General features: G+C 44.1%; 1 protein-coding gene across 1 annotated transcript; it reads right to left on the bottom strand.

Moving 5' to 3' along the window:
- Positions 1 to 5,253: 5,253 nt before the first annotated feature.
- On the bottom strand, positions 5,254 to 8,452 carry LOC138979542 (spermidine/spermine N(1)-acetyltransferase-like protein 1). The gene is made up of 3 exons (XM_070352255.1): positions 7,979 to 8,452; positions 7,275 to 7,408; positions 5,254 to 5,419 (listed from the first exon to the last, which is right to left on the bottom strand). The coding sequence occupies exons 1-3, from the start codon at positions 8,450 to 8,452 to the stop codon at positions 5,254 to 5,256; spliced, it is 774 nt and encodes a 257-aa protein (XP_070208356.1).
- Between the last annotated feature and the right edge of the window lie 5,191 nt (positions 8,453 to 13,643).

Raw genomic sequence — 13,643 nt, forward strand, 5'->3', positions numbered from 1 at the left:
GTGTGTGTATGTATAAGTGTTTGTGTATGAGTGTGTGTACGTATGTGTAAGGGTACGTGCGTACGCGTGTATGTGTGTGTGTGTGTGTGTGTGTGTGTGTGTGTGTGTGTGTGTGTGTGTGCGTGTGTGTGTGTGTGTGTGTGTGTGTGTGTGTGTGTGTGTGTGTGTGTGTTTGCAAGTTTGGAGACAGATTAGAATAAATCTGTTTCTGATCTGTTGCGACTTCCAGAGCGAAAGCGAGGTTATTGATCACTCGATAATGCACGTGCGTTTGTTGTTGGTTCGTTGCTGGGCTCAAAAACCACTGAACATATATATATGTTCTGTGTCAAATACTGAAATAACGACATTGTACGAGCCCTGTTTAAAACAGAACCACTGTTGACTTGGTTGAAGAAAGACGCGTAAGAATCCAAGCTTACTTTTCAGATCTGCTGCGATTGATAGAAAGAGCGGTTGTCTACACCTTTAAAACACGTGCGTTTGTTTTCACGTTTTTTTCTCTCCGGTGTAACAGGCCATTTTGACACATGGTCAGTTTTGACCGGGAGGTCATTCTGGGCTAGCTGATTTTGACCGGGAGGTCATTCTGGGCTAGCCAATTTTGACCCCCCCTAGTCAGTTTTGACCCCCCCCCCCTTCAAACTTTAAAAATAAGTACGTTAGGACCTTTTAAAACGAAATATATGTATATGTGCACAATATTTGTTGGAAAAATGATCTATAAAAAATACAAAAAATAAAAAATAATAATTACAAAAAAACTAAAAAGTTTCGAAACTCCCTTTGAAACTTCAAGAATAAGTACACTAGGACCTTTTAAAACGAAATGTACGCATAAATGAATGCATCTATGCATCTCCACAAGTTTGGGGGGGGGTCAAAATCAGCTAGCCCAGAATGACCCCCCGGTCAAAACTAGCTAGGCCAGTCAGTTTTGACCCCCCCCCCCCCCCTTCAAACTTCAAGAATAAGTACTTTAAGACCTTTTAAAACGAATTAAATGTAAATGTGGACAATATTTGTTGGAAAATGATATTGGAAAAAAAAATAAAATCGAAAATAAACTAACTTTTTTTCTAAAAAAATAAAAAAAAGTTTCGACGCTTCCCTTCAAACATCAAGAATAAGTACATTAGGACTTCACATGACGAAATGTATGCATATATGTATGCATCTATGTATCTCAACAGGCTAAGAGGGATGTGTCATTCTGGGCTAGCCCATATGACCTCCCGGTAAAAATCAGCTAGCCCAGAATGACCCCCCGGTCAAACCTGACTAGGCCAGTCAGTTTTGACCCCCCCCCCCTTTCAAACTTCAAGAATGAGTACTTTAAGACTTTTAAAACGAATTAAATGTAAATGTGGACAATATTTGGTGGAAAATGATATTGCAAACAAAAACAAAACAAGTCGCGTAAGGCGAAAATACAATATTTAGTCAAGTAGCTGTCGAACTCACAGAATGAAACTGAACGCAACGCAACGCAGCAAGACCGTATACTCGTAGCATCGTCACTCCACCGCCCGTGGCAAAGGCAGTGCCCGTGGAATTGACAAGAAGAGCGGGATATTCGTTGCGCTGAGAAGGATAGCACGCTTTTCTGTACCTCTCTTCGTTTTAACTTTGTGAGCGTGTTTTTAATCCAAACATATCATATCTATATGTTTTTGGAATCAGGAACCGACAAGGAATAAGATGAAAGTGTTTTTAAAACGATTTCGAAAAAAAAAATTTGATAATAATTTTTATATATTTAATTTTCAGAGCTTGTTTTTAATCCGAATAGAACATATTTATATGTTTTTGGAATCAGCAAATGATGGAGAATAAGATAAACGTAAATTCGGATCGTTTTATAAATTTTTATTTTTTTTTACAATTTTCAGATTTTTAATGACCAAAGTCATTAATTAATTTTTAAGCCACCAAGCTGAAATGCAATACCGAACCCCGGGCTTCGTCGAAGATTACTTGACCAAAATTTCAACCAATTTGGTTGAAAAATGAGGGCGTGACAGTGCCGCCTCAACTTTCACGAAAAGCCGGATATGACGTCATCAAAGACATTTATCAAAAAAATGAAAAAAACGTTCGGGGATTTCATACCCAGGAACTCTCATGTCAAATTTCATAAAGATCGGTCCAGTAGTTTAGTCTGAATCGCTCTACACACACACACACACACACACACACACACGCACAGACAGACACACATACACCATACCCTCGTTTCGATTCCCCCTCGATGTTAAAATATTTAGTCAAAACTTGACTAAATATAAAAATAAAAATAAAAAAAATCGAAAAAAACCTTTAACTTTTTTTCCAACCCAAAAAAAAAGTTTCGTTGCTTCCCTTTAAACATCAAGAATAAGTACATTTGGACCTCACATGACGAAATGTATGCATATATGTATGCATCTATGGATCTCAACAGGTTCGGTGGGATGTGTCATTCTGGGCTAGCCCAGAATGACCTCCCGGTCAAAATCAGCTTGCCTAGAATGAACCCACCGGTCAATCAATCAATCAATAAATCAATATGAGGCTTATATCGTGCGTATTTCCGTGGGTACAGTTCTAAGCGCAGGGATTATTTATTGCTTTTATTTTTATTTTTATGCAATTTATATTTATGCCGTGTGAGATGGAATTTTTTTTACACAATACATCACGCATTCACATCGGCCAGCAGATCGCAGCCATTTCGGCGCATATCCTACTTTTCACGGCCTATTATTCCAAGTCACATAAGGCCAGTCAGTTTTGACCCCCCGTTCAAACTTCAAAAATGAGTACTTAAGACCTTTTAAAACGAATTAAATGTACATGTGGACAATATTTGGGGAAAAACGATATTGAAATTTTTTTTTTCTCGAAAAAAACACTTTATTTTCTAAAAAACTAAAAAAAAAAAAGTTTTGACGTTTTCCTTCCAACTTCAAGAATAAGTACATTAGGACTTGAGATGACGAAATGTATGCATATATGTATTTTGTTTGTTTGTTTGTTTGCTTAACGCCCACCCGACAAGAATAAGTACATGCATTAGGACTTCAGATGACGATATGTATGCATATATGTATGCATATATATATATATGTATCTCAACAGGTTTGGAGGGATGTGTCATTCTGGGCTAGCCCAGAATGACCTCCCGGTCAAAATCAGCTAGCCTAGGGCGGTGCTGCTTTGACATAGCATATATGTATGCATCTATGTATTTCAACAGGTTTGGGGGGATGTGTCATTCTGGGCTAGCCCAGAATGATCTCCCGGTCAAAATCGGCTAGCCCAGAATGACCCCCCGGTCAAAACTCTTCAAACTTCAAGAATGAGTACTTTAAGACCTTTTAAAACGTGAATGTAAATGTGGACATTATGTGTTGCAACATGATATTGCAACAAAAAAAACAAAAAAAATTAAATAAAGAAATCGAAAAAAAAAAAAGTTTCGACGCTTCCCTTCAAACATCAAGAATAAGTACATTAGGACTTCACATGACGAAATGAATGCATATATGAATGCATCTATGTATCTCAACAGGTTTGGGGGGGATAACTGACTAGCCCAGAATGACCTCCCGGTCAAAATCAGCTAGCCCAGAATGACCCCCCGGTCAAAACTAATTAGGCCAGTCAGTTTTGAACCCCCCATCAAACTTTAAGAATGAGTACTTTAAGACCTTTTAAAACGAATTGAATGTAAATGTGGACTATATTTGTTGCAAAATGATATTGTAAAAAGTTTCGACGCTTCCCTTCAAACTTCAAGAATAAGTACATTAGGACTTTAGAATAATAAGTTAAAGTTTTTTTTCGATTTCTTTTTTTGTGTTTTTTTTTGCAATATCATTTTGCAACAAATATTGTCCACATTTACATTCAAATCGTTTTAAAAGGTCTTAAAGTACTCATTCTTGAAGTTTGAAGGGGGGGTGTCAAAACTGACTGGGCTAGCTGATTTTGACCGGGAGGTCATTCAGGGCTAGCCCAGAATGACACATCCCCCCAAACCTGTTGAGATACATAGATGCATACATATATGCATATATTTCGTCGTGTGAAGTCCTAATGTACTTATTCTTAAAGTTGGAAGAGAAACGTCAAAACGTCAAAGTCTGTGACAGACATCGTCTCTCTTTTATTCTTTTTTTTTTTTTTAGAAAATAAGATGTTTTTTTATCAAATTATTATTATTTTTTCAATATCATTTTCCAACAAATATTGTCCACATTTACATTTAATTCGTTTTAAAAGGTCTTAAAGTACTTATTCTTGAAGTTTGAAGGGGGGGGGTCAAAACTGACTGGCCTAGTCAGTTTTGACCGGGGGGTCATTCTAGGCTAGCTGATTTTGACCGGGAGGTCATTCCCCCAAACCTGTTGAGATACATAGATGCATACATATATGCATACATTTCGTCATCTGAAGTCCAAATGTACTTATTCTTGAAGTTTGAAGGGAAGCGTCGAAACTTCTTTTTTGTTTTAGAAAAAAATGTCTAAAATGTTTCTATTGTTTTTTTTTTTTTTTCTTTTTTTTTGCAATATCATTTTTCAACAAATATTGTTCACATTTACATTCAATTCGTTTTAAAAGGTCTTAAACTACTTATTCTTGAAGTTTGACAACAAAATCAAAAACAAAATAATGTCATCCGGAGACTGCATCCCTGTCTACAGTTTCGTTCAAGTCCCGTTTCCAAGAAACTTTCGGTGCTTAATTTGTGCTTTCGGAAGCTTGAAGCTTTTAAAGTCATTAGAAAGATAGAATGAATCCGTGTTGCATTATATGCTTGAGTTAGTAATCTCAAAAGCCATGCATTTTTTCTTGTCATGATAAAAATTGAATAAAGTTTTGTTTAAACCAATCTGTGGGTTTTTTTGTTATTGTGTGCTAATAAGCATCCTGCGCTCTAAAAGTTAATGTTAAAAACCAAATTTGACCAAAATACTAACATGACCTCTTCTTATGCGTTGGCACATCAATTTTAGTCACGAGCGTGTACTTTCCTTCATCAATGTCAGAAAAGACGTATTGTATTAGTCCATCCTCAACTAGCGCTCACCCATAATTAAATAGTATACAACACAGAGTATTCATGAGATCATTTTACACAGAATATATTCATGAGAGTATAGGGCCTATATATATTTTACACTGAGAGAATTTCACACAGAGTATTCATGAGACAACAAGATGGAACTTTCGATTAAGCGAAGAGTAAAGTGTAACTATCCAAACTCACCCATCTCTGTCAAGGTCATGGTCATCCTCGCTCTCTTCGTCACTCGAGTGTTGCATCCATTCCAGATCTATGCCGTCACAATCACCCGTCTGCTGCATGATGACGGCTAGCCTACTCCGCTTGTTGGTGTTGTTGTTGCCCTCTGATCTTCGCACCTGGTCGCTTTGTTGACATTCAGAAAGATCAGATGGTCTTACAAATTACCCCATCGCTACTGTAAGTGCGACTGCCTCGTACCAGCCAAGTCTGTGTGTGTTATAACTGTAACTCAAATCCCCCCCACTACAGAACGGCGCGACTCCCTTCTTTCTCCTGCAAAGCGGGACGTATGGTATACATTTGTCGCGCGCCCTTGAGCGAAGGGACGGGGAACTTGACACTAGCGGGGCTAAACTAAGACCAGAGACGGTAGTAGGATAACTTTTCAAGAAAGCGCAAAGGAAAGGCTCCGCCGCGTACACGCGTTAGAGATTCTGTATCAAAGATTCTGTATTCTGTAATACGACCTTGCGACTCGCAGGAACTATACTAAGCTTTCATCTTCGGAGTCAGAGAAACGCGGGCGTAACCTATTTTCCTGTCCTCTTTCACGCGTTGTCGTAGAAGAGTAAGGTGCGATTTTAATGTCTCTACTGTTGCCGCTTGGGGGAGACTAAAAAAAAAATTCTCCTCTTTCTTTTCTAGCTGTCGCGTCCGTCATAAATCATAAGCAGAGAACACATTTGTGAAGCGATGCGCGCGGTAAGAGTGGCTCTGTGATTGTTTTACAAGTGCTGCGAAAGATGGTCCGGGTGGCCTGTTAAATATCGCTAATTTTCACTCACAAAAAAGCTGCAAAGATATTGTGACATCACGGACTTTATCTTTTGACGTCATCATTAAAAAATAAAAAAATACGGTTATCATGATCAGTAACTTTCCGGTACGCTATACGAGTTAGAGCACACACAAGGGCGGATCAATTCACTTTGGAGGGGGGGGGGGGGGGGTTACAAAATGACTGCGAAGATACAAGTTGACGGCGCCGAAGGCGCCTAAGCCTCTAGGGGGGTCCCCCCCGGAAATTTTTTTTATCCAAAGAAGCAAAATAGAGCTATCTGGTGCATCCTGAGCCAATAAATTACCTCTTTTTTGGGGGGGTGGGGGGGGGGTTACGTAACCCGTGTAACCCCCCCAGATCCGCCCTTGACACACACACACACACACACACACACACACACACGTACACACACACACACACACACACACACACACACACACACACACACACACAGAATGTTCTTCTTCAAACCTGAAAATATAAGGGTCATAAAAAAAACCTCATGATCAGTAACTTTCCGGCACGCTATGCGAGTTAGAGCACACACACACACACACACACACACACACACACACACACACACACACACACCAGGGGCGGATAGGGGGGGGGTATAGGGGTTCCGGAACATCCCCCCCCCCCCCGGCTGTCCAAAAAAAAAATGTAATGCTAACTTGAAAAGAAATAATGAGTGGCTGCTGACACCAGTTGATCATGTTTAAAATCAAGGATAAGCCATACATTGTTCATAAAATAGCTAAAACTCTTCAGCTTCAGGGGGGCTTCGCCCCCCAGACCCCCCAACGGGGCCTTGCCCCATGTACCCCACAAGGGGTCTACCCCGGGAGCCCTCTGGCTTAACTGCTCCGCCCTTGCACACACACAAAATGTTTTTCTTCAAACGTGAAAATATAAGGGTCATAAACAAAAACTCAAACGGATTTTCCCAGCTTTGGATAACTCCGCGCTTCCTTCCTCGTATGGAAAAGGAAGTTGACAAAAATATCAATACATCAAAGCAGTCAACAGTTTTTTTTTCCAGGCTTATTTCCTGCGCTCGTGAAAAGATGTTGATCATCTCCCTGGTAAGGGACCTATTCCGGGCTGGTCTTTGCAGAAACAATACGTTAAGATCGCCATCAGCTGTCCATTTTGCTCCACAAAGTATGACCTCAACCCGGACGGCGGCTTCCCAACCTGCCGCATCCCATCCTGCCGCATCCCACCCTGCCGCACCCAACCTGCTGCACCCCAACCTGCCGCATCCCAACCTGCCGCACCCCAACCTGCCGCACCCCATCCTGCCGCATCCCATCCTGCCGCATCCCATCCTACCGCACCCCAACCTGCCGCATCCCATCCTGCCGCACCCCAACCTGCCGCATCCCATCCTGCCGCACCCCAACCTGCTGCATCCCATCCTGCCGCACCCCAACCTGCCGCATCCCATCCTGCCGCACCCCAACCTGCCGCATCCCATCCTGCCGCATCCCATCCTGCCGCACCCCAACCTGCCGCATCCCATCCTGCCGCACCCCAACCTGCCGCATCCCATCCTGCCGCATCCCATCCTGCCGCACCCCAACCTGCCGCATCCCATCCTGCCGCATCCCAACCTGCCGCATCCCATCCTGCCGCACCCCAACCTGCCGCATCCCATCCTGCCGCACCCCAACCTGCCGCATCCCATCCTGCCGCACCCCAACCTGCCGCATCCCATCCTGCCGCATCCCATCCTGCCGCACCCCAACCTGCCGCATCCCAACCTGCCGCACCCCAACCTGCCGCATCCCATCCTGCCGCATCCCATCCTGCCGCACCCCAACCTGCCGCACCCCAACCTGCCGCACCCCCACCTGCCGCACCCCAACCTGCCGCATCCCATCCTGCCGCACCCCAACCTGCCGCATCCCATCCTGCCGCATCCCATCCTGCCGCACCCCAACCTGCCGCATCCCATCTTGCCGCATCCCATCCTGCCGCACCCCAACCTGCCGCATCCCATCCTGCCGCATCCCATCCTGCCGCACCCCAACCTGCCGCATCCCAACCTGCCGCATCCCATCCTGCCGCATCCCATCCTGCCGCATCCCAACCTGCCGCATCCCATCCTGTCGCATCCCATCCTGCCGCACCCCAACCTGCCGCACCCCAACCTGCCGCACCCCAACCTGCCGCACCCCAACCTGCCGCATCCCATCCTGCCGCACCCCAACCTGCCGCATCCCATCCTGCTGCATCCCATCCTGCCGCATCCCAACCTGCCGCACCCCAACCTGCCGCACCCCAACCTGCCGCACCCCATCCTGCCGCATCCCATCCTGCCGCACCCCAACCTGCCGCATCCCATCCTGCCGCACCCGAACCTGCCGCATCCCACCCTGCCGTGATGACGATTTACATTTGTTAGTGTGTGTATGTATGTATGTGCACAGGTCTGATTTTGCTGTGGGTCAGTTGAATTGGTTTGGAGTCTTGCAGGGCACGTTCTTGTGGTGCATCTGCAAAACTGGTTCCGGTCTTTAGAGAATAGGTACTCCTTAAAAAGCAAATTGACCCCACAGTTCACTTTTAAAATCTCAGCCATTCTGTAGCTCTGAACACAATAGTTGACTAGACCAGCCCTTATAACGGCTGTCAATCTGAATCGTTCAGTGACTAATTTGGTGACTGCTTCTCACGCAGATATGTATTCATCGGCCCGTGCAAGTTGAAGAAAATTAACTACTTGAGAAAAGAAATGTTGACAACACACACACACACACACACACACACACACACACACACACACACAGAGTTAATGCTTTCAGAAACAACTTATTCCTGGCATAGACGTAAAGTGTTTGACACACACACACACACACACACACACACACACACACACACACACACACACACACACACACACACACACACACACACACACACACACACACACACACACACACACACACACACACACACACACACACACACACTGTCGCTCTCTGTAGTACTGTAACAGTGAACCCCCTTCTTCAACGACATCCAACAGTTTCCACAAATCAAGTCTTGAAAAGTTATGTAACGTTTTCACTAGGATTGCTTAGAATAAGCACTATGCTTGAATGAGAAATCCTAAATGCCATTAATTTTATTGTTTATGACATGATAAAAAAAATTGAATAAAGTCTTGTTTTAACCAAATCAGGGGGGGGGGGGGGGTCTTTAAATGGAAATAAACTGACAGACAGTATGAACACAAATCTGAAAAACTAGGGAGGGTCTTAAAGTTGGGCGGTGGTGGTCTTCAGACGGAGGGCCTTGAAAGGGGAGTTCCACGGTACTGAGGCACTGATCCCCTCCCCCCCCCCCCTCCCCCTTGAAATGTGACATAAATCCGGATATCCTTTCTTCTCTATATACTTAACAATACGTGTCGCGTGAGCAAGTCAGTTGACGTATAAGGTTACGGGGAGAAGGCTCAACTGAACTGTGACTAGACTGTGCCCTTTTCTTTATTGTTGACAATCTCTTTCGACACCGGTCGACCTGTTTTAAAGTAAACGCAACAGAGCTATACTAGACGGGGAGATGTTTGGATGTACAGACGCCAGTGATAGACTTTTCACAATTTCAGAATCACTAACCAAAGGCGATCGAGTATAAGAGCTTACCATTTGTTGGACTTTCAGGGCTGATTGGGTATATATATCTAACATTTCGGCTTTATGCTAGCTAGGGGGGAAAAGGGCAGTAGTAGTCTAGCTGCTTGATTCATAAACAATATGTAAGGCTTGAGGGCTCTTTTCTTCTTCTTTTTTTAAAATATAAAACAACTACTGGATTACATCCGAGACTTTGTTTCTGAAACGCTTCCACTATCTCATAACTTCTGGATCAGAATTTAAGATTTAATATCGTACAGTCTGTTCATATATATACGCTTTTTAATAAACACTATATCGTTTGGTTGTTTTAACAACGCACACCCAGACGAAAGCGTCTGTCTCTATGACACAGGTTGAAGCGTTTTACCTGGATTTGGAGCTATCTGAGACCTCCCCCCCTCCCCCCTCCCCCACCCATTCAAGGGGTTCCTCTCCGTGGGCTGTCTCTTTTCACGCGTCGAGAGTTCCGTCTTCTGAGTGTGTCGCAGCTTTATGTGGCCTGTATTCAAGCCTCTAAGGTGGTTAAAAGGTAGAAGAAGGGCAAGAGAGAGAGAGAGAGAGAGAGAGACAGAGACATAGACAGAGAGACAGAGACAGAGACAGAGACAGGGAAGCAGGCCGACGCACACGGACACAGACATAGGCAACGACAGAGGTTGCATGCAAATAATGTCTTTCACTCAACACTCTATTCCCTGTACAAGAAGCTGTTACTGTCTATCTATATATATATATACGACTAGTGTCTGTCTGTCTGTGTGTCTGTCTGTCTGTCTGTGTGTTCGCGATGCACGGCCAAAGTTCTCGATGGATCTGCTTCAAATTTGGTGGGCATATTCAGGTAGACCCGGGACAGGACATAACCTGGTCGATATTTCAACACGTGCTCTCAGCGCGCAGCGCTGAACCAATTTTGGTTCCACCTCAGCTACCCGGGCCCCCATACCGACACACCAAAGCCGCTACACCACATCACAACGCCAAAGTTCTCGGTGGATCTTTTTCAAATTTGGACACCGTATTCAGCTACACCCCGGACACAATATCATCGATGAGATATTTCAACACGTGCTCTCAGCGCGCAGCGCTGAACCGATTTTGGTTTTTGTGTTCATTTCACCATTATAAGTAACTCTTCCTTATCTTCTCCAGGTTTTCAGCGTTTACCTCCCTTCCTTCGTATGGTGCACTATAGTATGAGTGGGGCATCTTCGGATATTCCCGGCGTTCTGTTACTATTTTTAGAAGGTCACCGCAGTGTCCAGAACGTAAATTGGACCCGTAAATTATCCTCACTGTAAAAGTGCAAAGGTCGAATCAATTTATAGCCACGCGAAAAATACACTGTCATCTATCTCTCTATATATACGGCTTCTCTGTGTTTGTGTGTGTGTGTGTGTGTGTGTGTGTGTGTGTGTGTGTGTGTGTGTGTGTGTGTGTGTGTGTGTGTGTGTGTGTGTCTCTCTATGTGGGCAACACCTGTGGATTGTTCAGTTCTGTTTGTGATGTGGTCTGGCGGCTTTTGTGTATTTGTATGTACTGGCCTTCCTTTGAGAAGCCATAACAGATCAAAAGGGCTTAGAGATAAGCTCTAAATTGCTCAATCCTGTTTGAGTGGAGTTCGCCTCCAAAGGTGATTAACACGGTTACATTCGTCGACAAGGATGGGACTCGATATGGTCAGGAATGGCATTATGGCCACTGAATCATTTTCGTGCTGTTCCCATTCCACGAATCTGGGAGGGACCTAAGCTTGGCGGGTCCATTGTTCGGACCCGGCAAAGCCGGCGTACGGCTCTAAGTATTTCATCCCGGCGAAGCCGGCTACCCGGCGAAGCGGGTATTCCTCTAGTATATATATATACGACTAGTGTCTGTCTGTCTGTCTGTCTGTCTGTCTGTTCGCGATGCACGGCCAAAGTTCTCGGTGGATCTTTTTCAAATTTGGACACCGTATTCAGCTACACCCCGGACACAACCTCATCGATGAGATATTTCAACACGTGCTCTCAGCGCGCAGCGCTGTGCGCGCTGAACCGATTTTTTGTTGTTGTTTTTTTGTTGTTGTTGTCGGGATCCACTACCAGTAACTCTTCCTTATCTTCTCCAGTGTTTTCAGCCGCGATTATCTCCCTTCTTCCGTGTGGCGTCAATCCATATTCCCGTTACTACGTTACTACTTTTAGAAGGTCACTGCACGTTACTATTTTTAGAAGGTCTCCAGTGTTTTGCGCGTTTATCTCCTTTCCTTCGTGCAGAGCCGGGTCCCAGGCGCAGCCTGGTATTCGGCTCTACTTCTTCCCGGCGAAGCCGGTACCCGGCGAAGCGGGTAATCATCTAGTATAATATATCAGCGTTTCTACCGATTTGATGCTCTGTCAAATTTAAACGAAACCTACAGTTCTTTCTACAGGATGGATGCCAAATGTCAGAAAGCAACCCATTTTATTTGCTATATGTGTGTATACATAAATACCTCGATCCACCTCTTAACTCCCTTCCGCAAACTGGAGCTGAAGTGTTTCCCCTCCTCGCGGGTCTACCCCTAATACACACACGCTGGGCTGAGATGCACGAATCGAAAGTGGGTGCCACCCAAACGGGAGAGAGCAAGCCGCGGGTCTCGATTCGTGGAAATCACAACAAATCTCAATGTCAGCCAATTGAACACCACAGCTGACACCTACCCGGTTGGTAACTTTCTCGTGGATCTCGGCCCTGGTTGTGCTTGAGGCTAATGCTCTTAAAACGTGCGGGGTTATCAAATTAAAGTAGAAGAGAGAATAATTGTCCACGCCTCAATGCATCACTATCGCCATTTTCTAAATGACCTGAGAAACCCTCCTGTGCTCTCTCGAATACGGTGTTGAAGTCAATAAGATAAATGATAACAGTCATGGAAATGGGCCAAATTATCATTTTAAATCTGCGAACGTTTGAATACGAGTGTTAGAAAGAATGTTTCGCGAAAACATGAGTGTGTGTGTGTGTGTGTGTGTGTGTGTGTGTGTGTGTGTGTGTGTGTGTGTGTGTGTGTGTGTGTGAGTGTGTGTGTGTGTGTGTGTGTGTGAGTGTGAGTGTATGTGTGTGTGTGTGTGTGTGTGTGTGTGTGTGTGTGTGTGTGTGTGGAACAGCTTTGCACTGTACACAGAAAGGAAGGGCAACAACGTTCAAGTCTTTCAAAAAGGATAGAGGCATGCTTAAAGATTGTTATCTGATACAAAAGGAATTTGAATAGACTTTTCATCTTCTAAACAAACAGCGAATCAATACGGATACACACCTGCTCTGGATATAATTATGCTGAATCCGGTGTGAACTGATCACAATCTGCATTTACAAAGTGCAGTATTTGAAACCGGGTGCAGCCCTGCAGTCTTTATGTTCGATCTGATTTTCTGTCTGTCTGTCTGTTTGTCTGTCTGCCTGCCTGCCTGCCTGCCTGCCTGCCTACCTGCCTGCCTACCTGCCTGCCTGTCTGTCTGTCTGTCTTTCTATCTATCTATCTATCTATCTATCTATCTATCTATCTATCTATCTATCTATCTATCTCTCTCTATCTATCTATCTATCTATCTATCTATCTATCTATCTATCTATCTATCTCTCTTTCTAATAACATTTCTTTTCAACCATGACAAACAGAAATAAAACATAACAGTGCAGAAAAGCTCGTGTCATCGTACGCCCAGAAACATGCAGTGTGCCCTCGTTCAGACTATGAACACCCTGAATTGAAGACAATACTCTCATTTGTGGACAACACGCAGGCTTCCGCAAACAATACAAATGTGTTTAGTCACAGTGTAGTACGATTGGCAGAGACATCGTGACGTCCACCAACAACACAGCAGGGGCTACTCGACACATTATGATGGATTTCTATGACGTCTTACTAGCACCAAAACCACATAAT

This window comes from Littorina saxatilis, linkage group LG11 (genome assembly GCF_037325665.1).
Source record: "Littorina saxatilis isolate snail1 linkage group LG11, US_GU_Lsax_2.0, whole genome shotgun sequence".
NCBI lineage: Eukaryota > Metazoa > Mollusca > Gastropoda > Littorinimorpha > Littorinidae > Littorina > Littorina saxatilis.